General features: G+C 46.3%; 1 protein-coding gene across 5 annotated transcripts in view; it reads right to left on the reverse strand.

The window, feature by feature from the left end:
• The window catches only part of helz (helicase with zinc finger), a 123,464-nt gene that overhangs the window by 19,015 nt on the left and 87,285 nt on the right, over positions 1 to 17,164 (reverse strand). For all 5 annotated transcript variants that reach the window (XM_060046062.1, XM_060046066.1, XM_060046064.1 and 2 more), the window contains 2 exons: positions 7,349 to 7,532; positions 1,343 to 1,571 (listed from right to left, as the gene is read on the reverse strand). In XM_060046062.1, the coding sequence (XP_059902045.1) occupies positions 1,343 to 1,571; positions 7,349 to 7,532 (413 nt within the window). The remainder of the gene's footprint in view (positions 1 to 1,342; positions 1,572 to 7,348; positions 7,533 to 17,164) is intronic.

Raw genomic sequence — 17,164 nt, forward strand, 5'->3', positions numbered from 1 at the left:
CTCTGGATAACAAGTGACATATGACCTGGTCCATGTATGAGACTCATGAGTCTCTGGATGACAAGTGACCTATGACCTGGTCCATGTATGAGCCCCATGTGTCTCTGAGGGACATGTGACCTATGACCTGGTCCATGTATGAGCCCCATGTGTCTGAGTGACATGTGACCTATGACCTGACCAATAGATGAGCCCCATGTGACCTATGACCTGACCCATGTATGAGCCCCATTTGTCTTTGAGTGACATGTGAACTATGACCCGGTCCATCTATGATCAGACTTAAACTGACTTAACATTGGCTGTATATAATACTGACTTAACATAGTACTCTGGAAAAATAAAGAAGGGCCCTACTTTCTAGCTGATATTCTCCCGTCCATAAGGATTTAGAGTGTGTGTGTGTGCACTAGGGTTGCCGTGGTGTGGACATTTTCACACCGAGTAATACACTTGTGTCAACGCCGGTATTACAGAGTATAAACGGTATAAACTTTGAAACTAGGTCAACCGCCATCTTCTCCGTCAACTATCCTCTCACACTCGGTGGCAGCGCGCCAATTCTCGGTGACAGCGTATTATACATAATTGTAATATCATTTTAGATATAATATCACGGCCAAAAGCTCTGTATGCCTCCGGATGGCTGTAGCGCGGGGAGCTCTCGTAGGGATTGGGCTTTGCGGGGTTTGTTTACCGCCGTTGCTATGGTTACCGGTCTTGCGTGTTCCAACGCTTTATTAGGTAGCCTATTAGGTTTGTATATATTTTTATTAATTTTTTATGAAAAACACATCTCAAATAAAATAGTTGAAAGACAAACTGCCCAACTTTTTTTTTTAATCAAATAGGCCTGAAGATGACGCCGATTATTTTTTATTACTGGAAAAAAATATTACAAAATAACTCGGTGTTGCCCTCAACACAGGTAACACCGGTAATACCGTATAACCGGCAACCCTAGTGTGCACTTGTGTGTGTGTGTGTGTGTGAGTGTGTGTTTTCACCCAGGCAGACCCTGCTGCCTCAAAGGGCAGCCGAACAGTTGCCATGGAGATGTGAAGAGGAAGTCGCAGGCTTTGTGTACAAAGTGAATTTGATAGAAGAAAGAGTGAGGGAGATGGACAGCTTGAGAGAGATGGACAGAGTGAGAAAGATGGACAGAGTGAGAGAGATTGACAGAGTGAGAGATGGACATAGTGAGAGAGAACGAAAGAGTGAGCAAGAAGGACAGAGTGAGAGAGATGGAGGGTGAGGCCCCCATGCAGCAGCCCGCCCCACTTCCCCACTGTCCCCTGAAGCCCCTCCTCCTCAGCAGCACTGTGGATCAAGAGGACAGTACCTGCAGCGGCCCACCGAGCAGAGCGCTATGGGGTCTCCAACCACGGCCACCAGGGACTGGGCCCGGGTGATGGCCGTGTTTAGCAGCTTGTAGTTGGACAGGAAACCATAGTCCAGGTCCTCCGTGGAGTCCTCCACCAGCTGCTCCTTGCGCTTGATGGCCGTCTGCTTGTGCTTGCATGTGTGGCGCGTGCGCACCGTGCTCAGGAACAGCACCCGGAACTGCTTGCCTGGAGGGAGGACATGTTGGAGTGATCTATATCTAAAACACCTTTCTAACAATGAATGGGCCTTGGTGCCGAGCCCAGGCATTAGGGATGGGAATCGAGAACCGGTTCTTGTTCAGAACCGGTTCCGAGTCAACCGATTCCTTGGAATCATTAGCAAGCCTGCTTAACGATTCCGCTTATCGGTTCCGGTCGCAGCAAATGCGTCGTGACGTCACACTAGGGCTGGGCGATTTGGCCTAAAAATAAAATCTCGATTTTTTCTAACTAAAGGACGATTTTCGATTTAAACCTCGATTTTTTTTTTCTGTATTTCTCTAAACAAATTCCATTGAAACCCATGTACGTGTGTGGCGCTTATGGGGTGTCGCACCACACTCACCAACGCAGGGGTCTACAACCCGCTGATTTAAGAGTATAACGATTATCAACAATCATGGAAAGCTGAGTAGGTTTATCAGTTTTAATAACAGTATGAACAAATAGAACTCAAAAATTACAAGTTGTCCTTTGTATATCTATAGTAGCAATAGCACATGCTAAACAAGGACAAAATCTACTCAGAATAATTGAATGAACTGTTTACATCCATGGCTAACCAGTGCATGAGAAGGAGATGACAGGAGACTAAGGTTTCACTCTTTCAATTGCTCTAATTTGAGCTCTTACTGTTATCTAACATACCATACAGTAATTTAATTGTGTAAAAGTGTGAAATTACTGCACCTTAAAAATGACCATGAATTAGCTATACTCTCATTTGCATAGTGATTAACATTATGAATTTCAATTGTGTATACCAACTGTATGTTGGCTGACATTTACCTATAACTTTTTTTCCCTCCACTCTAACCAAGGATGCCTGTTTTTAAATTCCCTAGCCTGACACCCAGTCTGAAAGGCTGGCCAGGGGTTCTCATCTAAAAGTAACGAGGAGATATAAAGTGGGATTAAAACATTGTCTTCTGTTGACTACTTATTATGTGGTTTACACATTAATATGGGAGGACTGGACACACACACGCACGCACGCACGCACACACACGCGAGAAGGAGGGGCTCGGCCCGCCAACTAACGTGCAGAGATGCAGGGGCAGCTTCGCGCTTCGTAACAGAGACAGGGCAGAGCGCGAGCGCACAGCGGGAATTTTATGAATGGTGAATGTAGGAGATAACTTCCCCTGCTTAAAGTATTTTATTGCAGTTATACCCAACCGATATTTCCGAAAAATAAACACAGAAGTGAAAGATCTGTCACAAGACGATTGATACGTATCCGTGCACATTTTTAAGTGGGTATACGCAAATCCTGGTGCGTTCCTAGTGGGTATACGGCGTATACCTGCGTATCACGTAGACTACACCACTGCTTGTAACTAAGAGAACACACATGTGAGTTGTTGATCACAAATTATTTGTATACATAACGTCATCTTTGCAAAAGACGTTTAACTGAAAAGTGTTTCAATCGACCCGGCTCTCCCCCAAGTCTGTCGGGGGCGAGGTGAATGTGATTGCAGTAGGCTGAGTTTTGCGCGCGTTCTGGAAAGTGAGAGAGGAGGCTACTACGGAGTCTATTCAGCAAAACAAATCGGAAGAGTCTAGAACTGTTTTTAAATCGCGATTTTTCGGTTCAGCCATTTCACAAACCGTAGGAAAGAAAAAATGCAAATTAATCGATTAAACCGAAAAAATCGCCCAGCCCTACGTCACACACACGCTGCTTTGATTTGGTTCAGAACGCAGCAAACATGTCACCGCCGAGGAAGAATCGCATTGTGCGTTCACACCAAACACGACGGGGCGACAAGATCCCATACAAAGTGAACGTAGAGACGCGTATAAGGGAGAATTTTTCGCGGGAGAAAACCGGCGACAAGTTTTTGTCGTGATGACAGCCAATCAGCGTTCAACAGCGTGATAACTGAGTGACATGTGTAACGTAACAGCCAATCAGCGTTCAGCCGTCAAACTCAGTGCAGTGCAGTCCGGGGTGAACTGCGACATGGAGGAGAAAGTTATTGTTGCAGTTTGCGACTCCCGGAGCTCTATATATAATAGTATATAATATATTATAATTGTATATATAATATCCCGGCCAACAGCTCTGTGCGCCTCCGGATGGCCGTAGTGTGGGGAGCTCTCATAGGGATTGGGCTTCTCGGGGTTTGTTTACCGGCATTGCTATGGTTTCCGGTCTTGTGTGTTCCAACGGTTTATTAGGTAGGCCCATCTAATAAATCTCTGTCTAATCAATGCTACATTTTGTTTATGTCAGTTGAATTTTGTTACAAGTTGAATGCAAATGAGCACTGTTAGCATTCCAAAAGGCACAAGCTCGTACTGTTTTCAATCTGTGTTTTTAGTTTTATGGCACATAATGATGGCATTTGGGCTTAAAAAGCCAAACATATTTTTTCGTCTAGACCAATTGATTTGAAAAAGTACAATTTCCTAATACTAGAAGCACTTCTGATCAGATATTAAACAGATTTAATACAAACAAACACATTTAAACTTATTTTCTCACCCAATGAGAATCGATAAGGAATCGGATCGATAAGCAGAATCGGAATCGTGAAATTCTTATCAATTCCCATCCCTACCAGGCATTCACATTATTCATCAGCTGTAAAAAACTTAATTCAGTATCTGAATTAGAGCTGCCGCGATTAGTCTCCAGGAGCTATATAATATAATGATATTATATATGGAATTTATATAATATTATATCTAAAATCACAGCCAAAAGCTACTTGCGCCTCGTATGATATTATGAATCATAAAGACTGCGTCTGAAGTCTCTATTACTTCCACAACAAGTCAAGACTCATAGTTGGGTATATCTCGGCCATGGTTGAGAAGAATAGGGGGAAAGGAACTTTGGCTTTGACTCTCTGAAGTCCATGAACCGCGACATGGAGGAGAAAGGGATTGTACTCAGGGAGCTGAGCTGCCGGACTGCCGCCGAGCTCCCCCCGCCGGACCTGCCAGCTTCGGCAGCAGTTCAGCTCCCGGAGTACACCCTCCGGAGCAGCCGGAAAGCTTCGGCGGCAGTTCAGCTCCCGGAGTACACCGCCGGAGCGGCCGGGATGTCGCAGGAAGTCCGGCGGGGGTAGCTTGGCGGCAATCCAGCAGAGAAAGGGATTGTATTTCCGGAGCTGAGCTGCCGGGCTGCCGCCGAGTTCCCCCCACGGGAGCTGCTCGTCCACTGGTCCACAAAATCTTAGCTATGCTCTGATTGGAGGGGAGTGGGGGTAATATTCAAGTGTGCCCCCTTCCCACGTAGGAGGGGGCGCCGAAACTGACTCGGTTGTTTGGTAACTGTAGGCGGGGTACTTTCAGAAATGCATATCTCACTCAAAAAATCATGTAAAGACTTTTTTTCAAAGGCTGTATGTCTGTGGGAGCAACAGAGACCCAAAACAACACCCAAAATCCCAGGTGAGAAAAGTGTTGTTTTCATAATATTTCCCCTTTAAATAAACATGAATGGAACGAGAAACATTTGTTTATTTGATCGCGATCTGTCTAATTATTTAATTAAAGGGATACTTCACCCATTTAGAACCGGCGTAAAATCGCTATGTAATATAAATAAATATATAAATAAATATCAGTCTAAACCAGTCTCTCCTTGGCCCATTTTTTCTCCCGAAATGACGTCAAATGACGCGTTTGACGTCATTTCGGGAGAAACCTCTTGTCCCGCTAGAAGGGCCGAGGACTACAACACACTTTTGGTGGCAAACTTTTCCACCAATAAGGAATGAGAGGGGGCGGGGGCTCACGTACTGAGGGCGAATGAGGGGGACGGGAGACCGACAGGTGGGCGGGGCAGCGAGCGCAATGCACTGTGGTAGTTGGAGGTTTTCTTACTTTGAGCCAGAGAGACCATGAAAACACTCTTTCTGCCTTTTTTCAGGCTAGGATGAACCGATTTCAATTTTTTTTTCACATTTATAATACATTGAATTATTTAATTCATAAAACCTTCATATTCCCACCGGTGAAGTATCTCTTTAAACTGGCAATGTGTTTGATTTGAGCCTCTATCAGCTGCTTACTTTACTCAGCAGCCATTAAAACAAAAACTTTTGATGTGGCCCCTCCTACTCGCTGCGGTGGCCAACGCTCATCAGAACCACCTGCTGAAGCCAACTGACTGGGCTGTTATCTAGGTTCTTCATCTTTGCCCTGCGACCCCCAATATTAATCCTGGCTTTACCCCATCTGGAGGTCTGCTTTATTGGAGGAGGAAAACATGGCTGCATCAAAAGGCAGGTATCTTTAACACTGGAGGGACTGCAAGGCGTGTAGCTAGCTCTGTCACAGTGACAGACACAGCGCGGTGGTGAGTCATATCGTACCCCTCCTCACTGGGAAAGCACCTTGAGGAACTACTGTATTTTCCGCACTATAAGGCGCCCCCGGAGCATAAGCCGCAGCAGCTAAATTGAATGATTAATAATCCCTAAATACTCCCTGGAACCGATTTTGACAGTATCTGCATATTTTGTTGAAGATTTAATAGCTTTTGAACGTTAATTAGTAGGCCTAGGTAGGTTGATTTTTTCCCGTGAAAGCGAACAGCTGTTGTTCCGTTCCAAATCAGCTGTCCTCTGCCATCTCAGCCCTTACGGGAGCTTTTCAATTCATCCAGGAACGTGCATCTTTTCAGGGAATTTGTACAATAAATCATAAAATACAGAATATTGATTGTCTTATGTGTCCATATTATATCCATTATATTGACCGGGTATTCTCAAGACGCTCACGCTCTGCAGCAAGCCAGTCACAGTTGATTGGCGCGGTGCTGTACAGCGAACGTAATCAAACAACTAAGCTAAGGTTAGCATTTCGCTAAGTATTACTCTTCCTCCCGAGATGCCGCTAATGTTGTGTTATAAGTAAAGGGAAACAAGATATCTATTCTTCCCCCACCTCTCTCGCTTCTCTGCTTGGTGTCGTTGACGCTATAGCTTGCCTCCCTCGCTCTGGTAACGTCACGTACGTGAAAAAAAAAAAGGAAGCTCCGAATACTCATTTAATCTTCGAATACTAATTTTCAGAACGAGTATTCGAATATTCGAATAATTCAGGCCAGCCCTAATTACCATATGTAAGGGTTCGTGCACAGAGGGGATTGTCGGGAAAGAGATGGCTGTCTCGCTGTGTAATGTCTGTCTTGCTCTCGTTCTGTCTCTCGTACCACTCTCGGTTTCACTTTTACTTTTGCGCACTACCTGTCTCACTCTTTTCCGGCCTCCAGCTTTTCCTGCTGGAGCCCGCCGCTTAAATGTGGGGGGGGCGCGAACCGGTCATAGAGCCCATAGAGTTAAAGTTGGTGGACTGTAACCTGTAAAATCCATAGATTTAGGAGGTCCCCTAGTGGCCTTTAGTTGTAAAAATCCATAGATTAGCCGCACCGTTATATAAGCCGCAGAATCGAAAAATGGGGGAAAAGGCGCGGCTTATAGTCCGAAAATTACGGTACATGTAAATACAAGGTTTGACCTAGGCTACATTTAATGAATGGGATTGTTTAGAGAGAGGGAGAACAAGAGCTAGATCCATGTCAAACAGAACAGATTACAATCAAGACTGATGCATGGGGAGACACATTGAGTTGTCTCCACCCTTTCCCTCAGGTGGCTGGCCCAGAAGCTTCTTCCAGGTCAACCAGATTTTGGCCCATCCCCTTCACACACACCCTGTCCTGTGGGGCGAGTTCCCCCTGGCCCTTGGGACGCAACCCCCCAGTCCTAGGCCATCCTCACCTTGCACGTTGAGCACCCTCTCCACGCTGACCTCGTGCATGCGCTTCTTGCGGAGCTCTGCGCGGATGCGGAACACTTGGTCTGCGTAGGGCGACACCACGCCGATGCTGCCCTCGTCCAGCTTGCCCCAGGACACGGGCCACTTCCTCCGCATCTCTTCCACCCGCTCCACGATCTCAAACACCTGAAGGAGAGAACAGGCTTTTAAACATGACATGAAGCTCTGGTGGACCTTTTAACCCGTACACCTGTTGACCGTCTCCAGCCTCCAGGCCTCAACAACCAAACCTTATACTCAACACCACCAGTACCCAGGGCAGGCCTCAGCAACCACACCTCATACTCAACGCCAACCTCCCCCAGGCCTAACAACCACACCTCATACTCCACACCACCAGCACCCAGGGCAGGCCTCAGCAACCACACATTCATACTCAACGCCACCAGCCCCCAGGCCTCAACTAGAGCCCGACCGATGTATCGGCGGGGCGATATTAGGCATTTTCCAAACTATCGGTATCGGCATTTATAATGGCCTATTAATGAATATTTATAATTAAAAAAAGATAAAAATAAATAAATTGGGTTATCGTGTTTTTGGTCAAAGGACTTTGACTTTCATATCTTAAGTTTGTATTGCTATACATTTTATCTATCTTGTGTGTGAGTGATGTCAGCGAGTGAGTGGACGAGCAAGGAGAGCGAGCGCTAGTGTGCGTGTCAGTTTAGTGAAGTAATGAACAAGTCTGGTTGTGATAATAGAAGAATAAAGTACCCAGCCTATTAAGAATCGGTGGCCGCTACATTCCAACCATATTCCAACCATATTCCGACCTTTAAGCAGACCCACTGCCGGTCAAAATGAAGGGTGTTGCGCCCCCAGAGAGCATCAGCCCTACGAGGGACCGTCTCCCCTGTGCTCCTCGACTACGGTCTGGGAGCCGACAGCAGGAAAGGTATAACACTAACCATCTCATAGTTGGAGGCGGAGCGCAAGAGGGTATACGTGCTCAAATAGTGTGAGTTAAAAATAAAGTATATATTTAAATGATTTTAGCTTGTGTGTGATTTATTGCGGGCAGGGGTCGGGTAACGGGACAAATGTTAACGTGTCAGGGCGGGTGCAGATTTCATTTAGATATTATCACGGGTGACGGGCGGATCTGGTGCTGAAATTTGCGGGTGCGGTGGAGGCGGGCCTCAAACAGTTGTCCCGTGCAGGACTCGGGCCTAGGCTATTGGAAATAAACAAAATATTGGAAAGCAGAGTTGGTTGGGCCGCATTTGGGCGCGTTGGTTGGGTCCGCACGAGAAAGCATCTCTAAAAGGAATTGTAGCCAAAACAGTTGTATGGTAGGCTATATCCATACAGGGTATATGCAGGAATCATAGAGATGAATTTACTACCTTTTACTACCTTTTTTACTACCTCCACAATATTTTTTACTACCAACACGACATCAAGCAGCGGGGCGGGGGGTATGCAAAGCACCACTTACAACTTACTATAAGGTAGAAATGTGACACTGCCGCGATCCCTGTAGCCCTAGTGCTGCTGCTGCTAGCACCGCAAAACAACGGCATAGAGAGTAGAGGTCTTCACTCCCGCGGGATGCGACGCAAAATAGTGCAGCGCGGGACAAAAAATTAAAGCTCATTGCGGGTGCGGGCGGGATGATAGAGGTGCATTTGCGGGTGCGGGATGATACACTGCACTCCCGCAAATCAAATATGAGGGTAAAGTAAAATATACAAATTATCATGAAGCCCTCATCAATAAGCAAAACCTACATTTTCAACCACTTCTCCTTCATTGTCGAAGCAGCAGCTGATTCTTTTACCTTTCATTTTTCATTTAGACGTGCTGGTACCGACAGTTTTTATTTTTTTAATATGTGACTGTTTCGTGTTTCAGTTACTGAGGCCTATTTAATGTTTTGTATGGTTGAAAACATGCAGGCATACCAATAAATATTTTACCAATACTGGTAGCCTAATGAATTAGGTGCGCGCTCGTTTTTTCCAAGCCAATGGACAGGCCTTTCCTGAGACAGAAAGTGATTTAACAGGGTAAAGAAGCAACGGTGAAGGACCGTACTAAACGCCCTATCCATTGTATGGGTCTGTAAAATGCTAATCAAATCAATCAAATGTATTTATTAAGCACCTTCGATAAAAGGGTAATTGGTTGGGGGGAGATCTTATGTTTCAGGTATGTTTTTGTCATGCCTGTCTACGCTTCAAACTCGTGCATTTTGCAGAAAATATGCAACAGCGCCCCCTGGGGTCACACTTTTCGGTGGGTCGCAGAATTCGTAACACCGGCGTCGCTATAGCAACCAGCGACACCAACTCTAACGGCTACCCAGTTCAGGTCCTGTAAGTACCGTATACTGTATTTTTTAGGCTAGATGAAGTTAAAACCTGTCAACAAAAAAGCACCAGACTTTCTCATGGTCACGAGAAACGTAAAAAAAAAGAAAATGCCCCACGTCCCTTTACGGGTTCCGTTCTTTTCTGTTGGGACAATAAAACAATAAAATAAAGTTTTTTTTAAACCAACCTACCTTATTATTTTAGTGAGGACTTATAAATAACTACAAATAACCATTGTTAGGGAAATCTGTTTGTTTTGTAACGTGTTGCTGGAATTTTTTTAAATATATATCGGCCGATATTGCGCAATATCGGATCCTAAATCACCAAATATTTTTATCGTATCGGCTTTAAAAATCCTTCATCGGTCGGGCACTAGCCTCAACAACCACACCTCATACTCAACGCCACCAGCCCCCAGGCCTCAACAACCACACCTCATACTCAACATTTTTCTTCTCCGGGAACCATCACCTTATCGTGGTGAAGAGGTTTGTGTGCCCCTATGAACCTGAGGGCTGTGTTGTCTGGAGCCTAGTGCTCCTGGTAGGGTCTCCCAAGGCAAAGTGGTCTTAGGTGCTACTTCGGGCAAAAGGTACCATGTATGAGGGCACAAGAGCAAGGGTGGTAACCCCAGATGGCGACAGTGAGGAGTTTGACATCCTAGCAGGGGTGATACAAGGTGACACCCTACCCCCCTTCCTCTTCATTATAGTGCTGGACTACTCACTCAGGCAAGCCATCAGTGGACGAGAGCTGGAACTCAGCTTCACCGTTCCACCAAGGAGATCTAGGAGATTCCCTGCCGTAGTCCTAACAGACCTGGGCTATGCAGACGACATCAGCCTGATATCAGACCGTGTAGAGCGGACACAGGAGCTCTTGACCAGAGTGGAGACGGAATGTGCCAAGGTTGGTCTCAGGCTAAATGCCAAGAAAACGGAGGTAATCACCTACAACATCCTCCCGGACCATCCACCCCTAATTACAACAGGGGGCATTGCTCTGAAGGTAGTCAATGACTTCAAGTACCTGGGCTCATGGGTGAACACATCAGAGCAAGACCTGAAAGTGGGCAAGGCGCTCGCTTGGAGGGCCCTGAATGGCATGGCCTTTGTATGGAAATCCAACCTCCCCAGAATTATCAAGCTCAGCTTATTTTACGCAACCGTGGACTCTGTTCTACTGTATGGCTGTGAAACCTGGACCCTGAAGCCCACCATACAGAAGTCTCTGGATGGGTGCTACACCAGAATCCTCCGCGCAGTACTTAACATCAACCAGAACGTGCATGTTACCAACAAGCACCTGTATGGTGGGCTACCAGGGCTGAGAGAGAAGGTAGCAGCCAGGAGAATGAGACAGGCCGGTCATCGCCAGAGACACCGCGAGCTTCCAGCAAGAAGGCTGGTGCTATGGGAATCAACACACGGGCATCGATCAAGAGGACGTCCCATACCAACATACTTCTGAAAGATGTGGGAGCAGAAAGCACTGGCGAACTAGCCAGTAGGGCTGGCCCGAATTATTCGAATATTCGTTCGGAAAATTAGTATTCGAAGCTTAAATCAGTATTCTGAGCTTCGTTTTTTTTTTTTTTTTCATGTACGTGACGTTAACAGAGCGAGGGAGGCAAACTATAAGCGTCAGCGACACCAAGCAGAGAAGCGAGAGAGGTGGAGGAAGAATAGATATCTTGTTTCCCTTTACTTTATAACACGGGATCTTTGGAGGAAAAGTAATACTTAAAACCTTAGCTTAGTTGTTTGTTTACGTTCGCTGTTCAGTGCCGCGCCAATCAACTGTGACTGGCTAGCTGCAGAGGGTGAGCGTCTTGGGAATACCCGGTCAATATAATGGATATAATATGGACACATCAATATTCGGTATTTGTTATGGATTTATTGTACAAATTCCCTGAAAAGATGCACGTTCCAGGATTAATTGGAAAGCTCCCGTAAGGGCTGAGATGGCAGAGAACAGCTGATTTGGAACGGAGCAACAGCTGTTCGCTTTCACGGGGAAAAACTGAGGAACTTCAACCTACTTAGGCCTACTAATTAACGTTCAAAAGCTATTAAATCTTCAACAAAATATGCAGATACTGTCAAAATCGGTTCCAGGGAGTATATAGGGATTATTAATATTGTTTTTGATGGTGTTTTTTTCTGGAACGAGTATTCGAATATTCGCTTGGAAAAACCAACAAGTATTCGAAGCCTGAAAAATGGCATTCGGGCCAGCCCTACTAGCGAGATGTATGGATGATCGAGAGGATTGGAAGTAGGGCTGCAACTAACGATTATTTTAATAATCGATTAATAGGTTGATTATTTTTTCGATTAATCGGATTAGAAAAAGAAACATTTGTAATTGCCGCATCTTTATTCAAAAACTGAACATTACTTCAAGTCACAGTGCAGACTGAAGTGTAAAAACACCAGGTTATTGCTCAAACGTCCAGCAACTATTAAAAGTAATATTAAATGACCAAAAAATAAGAAAACATAACTGGGATAACACAAAAAAAAACATACAATGTTTGATATACATTTATATATATACAGTGTACAAGGGATGTCCATGGTTCAACCGATAAGATCTTTAACCTGTAAATACTAACGGTTAAAAATAAATTAAATCATCTTAATTTCTCTCAGATGACAGGAGATCGTTAATTTTTATTGATATTGATACCATTTTCGAGACTCCTTGAAATATAACTTGTATTATTGCTTTAATTGCTGATAAGATGATCATAGTTCAGGATAGGACGTTAAACAGGTCATAATTCCATCTTTACTATCTATTCTATATTGCTGGGAAAACAGGTTTTCCCCAAAATCTCAAATTTTTTTTTTTTTTTGTGTTGCATTTGAACACATCAATCATAATACTGAGCTGATCTGAACACATCATGTTTGACACTGTTTACGACTTTTTTTTAAGCTAACTAGCTCTATGTCCTGCCGATTTTAACATGGATTTAAAAACTGGATTACTATTTTTAACTGACGGGACTTTCTACACCGTCCGGTTGTGTGATTGCTGACGCTGCTTTGAACTCGGAGCCCGTCTGTACACCGTCTGCAGCAGCCGCAGCTGACAGTTTTCGGTTGGACTAGAGGGATACTGAGTTGAAGGAGTTCTTTTAACCCGCGGACAGTGAAGGTACAACACTTTTATATAGGCCTACAGTCCAGTGTTAAGATATGACCAAAATACAAGCTGTGGTCGCTCACACTAAAGCTCGCTGTGGGCATGCATGAACCATGAACCAACCTGTCGGCGGCTGGCTGTTAACAGTGCCGCGCCTACGAGTGACGTATTAATCGCACGACTCAACGAATCGATGATCTAATTCTTTGCCAACGCTTTGAGTAATCGATTTTTATCGATTTTATCGATTCGTTGTTGCAGCCCTAATTGGAAGCACAGCTGGAGGACTCGTCTGAGGACGACCTAGAGAGAGAGACCAACCCCAGGGCAGGCCTCAACGGCAGCAGCCTCCAACATTCAACAACCATACCTCATACTCAACGCCACCAGCCCCCAGGCCCAACAACCACAAATCATACTCAACGCCACCATAGGAACCGTTTGCAACCTATCAATACTAGGGATGTAACGATATGCGTATCGAAACCGAAATTGAAAACTCAAAGCCACGAACCTGTCTCGCAGTGTGAGAAGGCAGAAGCGTGATACGCCCTTTCTAATTCTCCGGTCAAATCGTCAGATTGAAATTTGCTAATAATTTGTCTAAATAATAGTCTGCTGACACTACCCCCACTTATCGATGCCGTAAGTCTGCGACAAGATGTTTGATCCCTGTCTCTATTGTTTTGTGTGATTTGACCGGCAGTTGGTCTGCTTATAGTAATGAAGCGGCCACCGATTATTGACAGGATGGGTGCTTTATTCTACCGGACTCGTTCGTTTCTTCACTAGACACACACGCTACCACTCCCTCCCCTCGCTCGTCCACTCACTAGACACACACGCTACCGCTCCCTCCCCTCGCTCGTCCACTCACTCGCTGACGTCACTCACACACACACATACGCACACTGCCATTTTCGCGCACACACATACGCTACTCGTAACACTATGCCTCGTTATTGCAACGTTCATGTTTTTTTCCATCTATCTGAAAGTTAGGCTATTAAACATGTTGCATTCTATACGGCCTGATTATGTCATCATTTAAGCTACATAGCCTAATAAGAAGCGCTAATAGGATATTTGACTAAACCACCAAACTAGTTGAGGGTTTTTGCCTACCTGCAATCATCCTCCAACTGCAATCATTGGTTATTTATTTATTAATTTAGCTATACTTCAATAGTATTCTTTCTGTTCATATCTGTTCAGTGTTCCGAAATAATTTGTTATTAAATGTTACATTGATGTTCAAAAACTCCAATGAATAGCGAAAGAAGAGGAGATGTGACCCGGCCCGTAGGAAGCCCGGGGCCCCCGTCTGGAGCCAGGCCCAGATGGAGGGCTCGATGGCGAGCGCCTGGTGGCCGGGTTTGCCAAAAAACCCGGTCGGGCACAGCCCGAACAATCTACGTGGCACCCCCCCTCGCTTCAGCACATTGGCCCACCACCTGTGGGAAGACCCGTTGGGGTCGTGTGCACAGCCACATGGGTGGCAGTGAAGGTCAGGGGTCTCGACGGACCAGACCCGGGCGGCAGAAGCTGGCTCTAGGGACGTGGAACGTCACCTCGCTGTGGGGAAAGGAACCGGAGCTTTTGAGGGAGGTTGAGCGCTATCAGTTAGATCTGGTGGGGCTTACCTCCACGCACAGTCTCAGCTCTGGACTCTATTCTTCTCCGGAGTAACCGAGGGCGTGAGGCGCCGGGCAAGTGTGGGGATACTCATAAATCCCCGGCTGAGCGCCGCGGTGTTGGCGCTTACCCCGGTAGACGAGTGTCGCCTCCCTGCGCCTAAGGGTTGTAGGGGGGAAAACTCTGACTGTTTGTGCGTATGCACCAAACAGCAGTTCAGAGTACTCGGCCTTCTTGGAGACCCTGAATGGAGTCCTGTATGGGGCTCCAGTAGTGGACTCCGTAGTTCTGCTAGTTCTGCTGGGCAACGACTGGGACACCTGGAGAGGCGTGGTGGGGAGGAACGGCCTCCCTGATCTAAACCCGAGCGGTCGTTTATTATTGGACTTCCGTGCTAGTCATGGATTATCCATAACGAACACCATCGAACACACCATCGAACACCACGAACACACTATCGTCGATAGTGTTTAAATGTGGTCGATAGTGTTTAAATGTGGTCGATAGGGTTTACATGTTTAAATGTGGTCGATAGTGTTTAATTGTGGTCGATAGTGTTTAATTGTGGTCGATAGGGTTTACATGTTTAAATGTGGTCGATAGTGTTTACATGTGGTCGATAGGGTTTACGTGTGGTCCATAGTGTTTAAATGTGGGCGATAGTGTTTACATGTGGTCGATAGGGTTTACATGTGGTCGATAGGGTTTACATGTGGTCGATAGGGTTTACATGTGGTCGATAGGGTTTACATGTGGTCCATAGTGTTTAAATATGGTCGATAGTGTTTAAATGTGGTCGATAGTGTTTACATGTGGTCGATATTGTTTAAATGTGATCGACAGTGTTTAAATATGCTCGATAGTGTTTAAATATGTTCTTTTCCCTCACTCTCCACCTCATCCCTAACTCTCCACCTCAAGCTGGTGTGTAGTGAGCGTTCTGGCACCGATTAGCTGCCGTGCATCACCCAAGTGGGTGCTACATATTGGTGGTGGTTAGTGAGGTCCCCACTTCACTTTAGGCGTCTTTGAGTGTTATTAATTATTATTATTCTTCATGTTTAACCTCTGTTTTCCTTTTATTCCTAGTCTGTTTTACATAGTTTTGAATGATGACTATATGCTCTGTAAGGTGACCTTGGGTGTCTTGAAAGGCGCCTCTAAATTAAATGTATTATTATTATTATTACCATGTTCGAACATAAGGGTGCTCATAAGTGTACCTGGTACCAGAGTACCCTAGGCCGAAGATCGATGATCGATTTCGTGGTCGTGTCATCTGATCTGAGGCCGCATGTATTGGACACTCGGGTTAAGAGAGGGACGGAATGGTCAACCAACATTGCGTGGGAGTCGGGTAAAGTGCCAAAGGAGAGGCAAACCGGGGTGATGGTTCCCCTGTTCAAAAAGGGGGACCAGAGAGTGTGTGCCAATTACCGGGGTATCACACTTCTCAGCCTCCCTGGTAAAGTCTACTCCAAGGTGCTGGAAAGGAGGGTTCGGCCGATCGTCGAACCTCAGATTGAAAAGGAACAATGCAGTTTTCGCCCCGGACGTGGAACTACGGACTAGCTCTTCACTCTCGCAAGGATCCTGGAGGGGACCTGGGAGTATGCCCATCCGGTCTACATGTGTTTTGTGGATCTGGAGAAGGCGTGTGACCGGGTCCCCCGGGAGAAACTATGGGAGGTGCTGCGGGAGTATGGGGGTCTCTCCTCAGGGCCATCCAATCTCTGTACTCCCAAAGCGAGAGCTGTATTCGCGTCCTCGGCAGCCAGTCAGTTTTGTTCTCAGTGGGTGTTGGTCTCCGCCAGGGCTGCGCCTTGTCGCCAATCTTGTTTGTGATATACATGGACAGGATATGGAGGTGTAGTCGTGGTGGGGAGGGGTTGCAGTTCGGTGGTCTGAGGATCTCGTCACTGTTTTTTGCAGATGATGTGGTCCTCATTGAATCATCGGCCTGTGACCTTCAGCACTCACTGGATCGGCTGGCGGCCGAGTGTGAAGTGGCTGGGATGAGGATCAGCACCGCTAAATCTGAGGCCATGACTCTTAGCAGGAAACCGGTGGATTGCTTACTCCGGGTAGGAAATGAGTCCTTAGCCCAAGTGAAGGAGTTCCTCAGGGTCTTGTTCGCGAGTGAGGGTACGATGGAGCGTGAGATTGGCCGGAGAATCGGAGCAGCGGCTGCGGTATTGCGTTCGCTTTACCGCACCGTTGTTACGAAAAGAGAGCTGAGCCGCAAGGCAAAGCTCTCGATCTACCGGTCGATCTTCGTTCCTATCCTCACCTATGGTCATGAGGGTTGGGTGATGACCGAAAGGACGAGATCGCGGGTACAAGCGGCCGAGATGAGTTTTCTCAGAAGGGTGGCTGGCGTCTCCCTTAGGGATAGGGTGAGAAGCTCAGCCATCCGTGAGGAGCTCGGGTTAGAGCTGCTGCTCCTTTACTTAGAAAGGAGTCAGCTGAGCTGTTTCGGGCATCTGGTAAGGATGCCCACTGGGCGCCTCCCTTGGGAGGTGTTTCAGGTACGTCCAGTGGGGAGGAGACCTTGGGGAAGACCCAAGACTAGGTGGAGAGATTATATCTCAACACTGGCCTGGGAACGCCTCGGGATCCCCCTGTCAGAGCTGGTCAATGTGGCCC

This window comes from Gadus macrocephalus, chromosome 3 (assembly GCF_031168955.1).
Source record: "Gadus macrocephalus chromosome 3, ASM3116895v1".
In the NCBI taxonomy this organism is placed as follows: domain Eukaryota; kingdom Metazoa; phylum Chordata; class Actinopteri; order Gadiformes; family Gadidae; genus Gadus; species Gadus macrocephalus.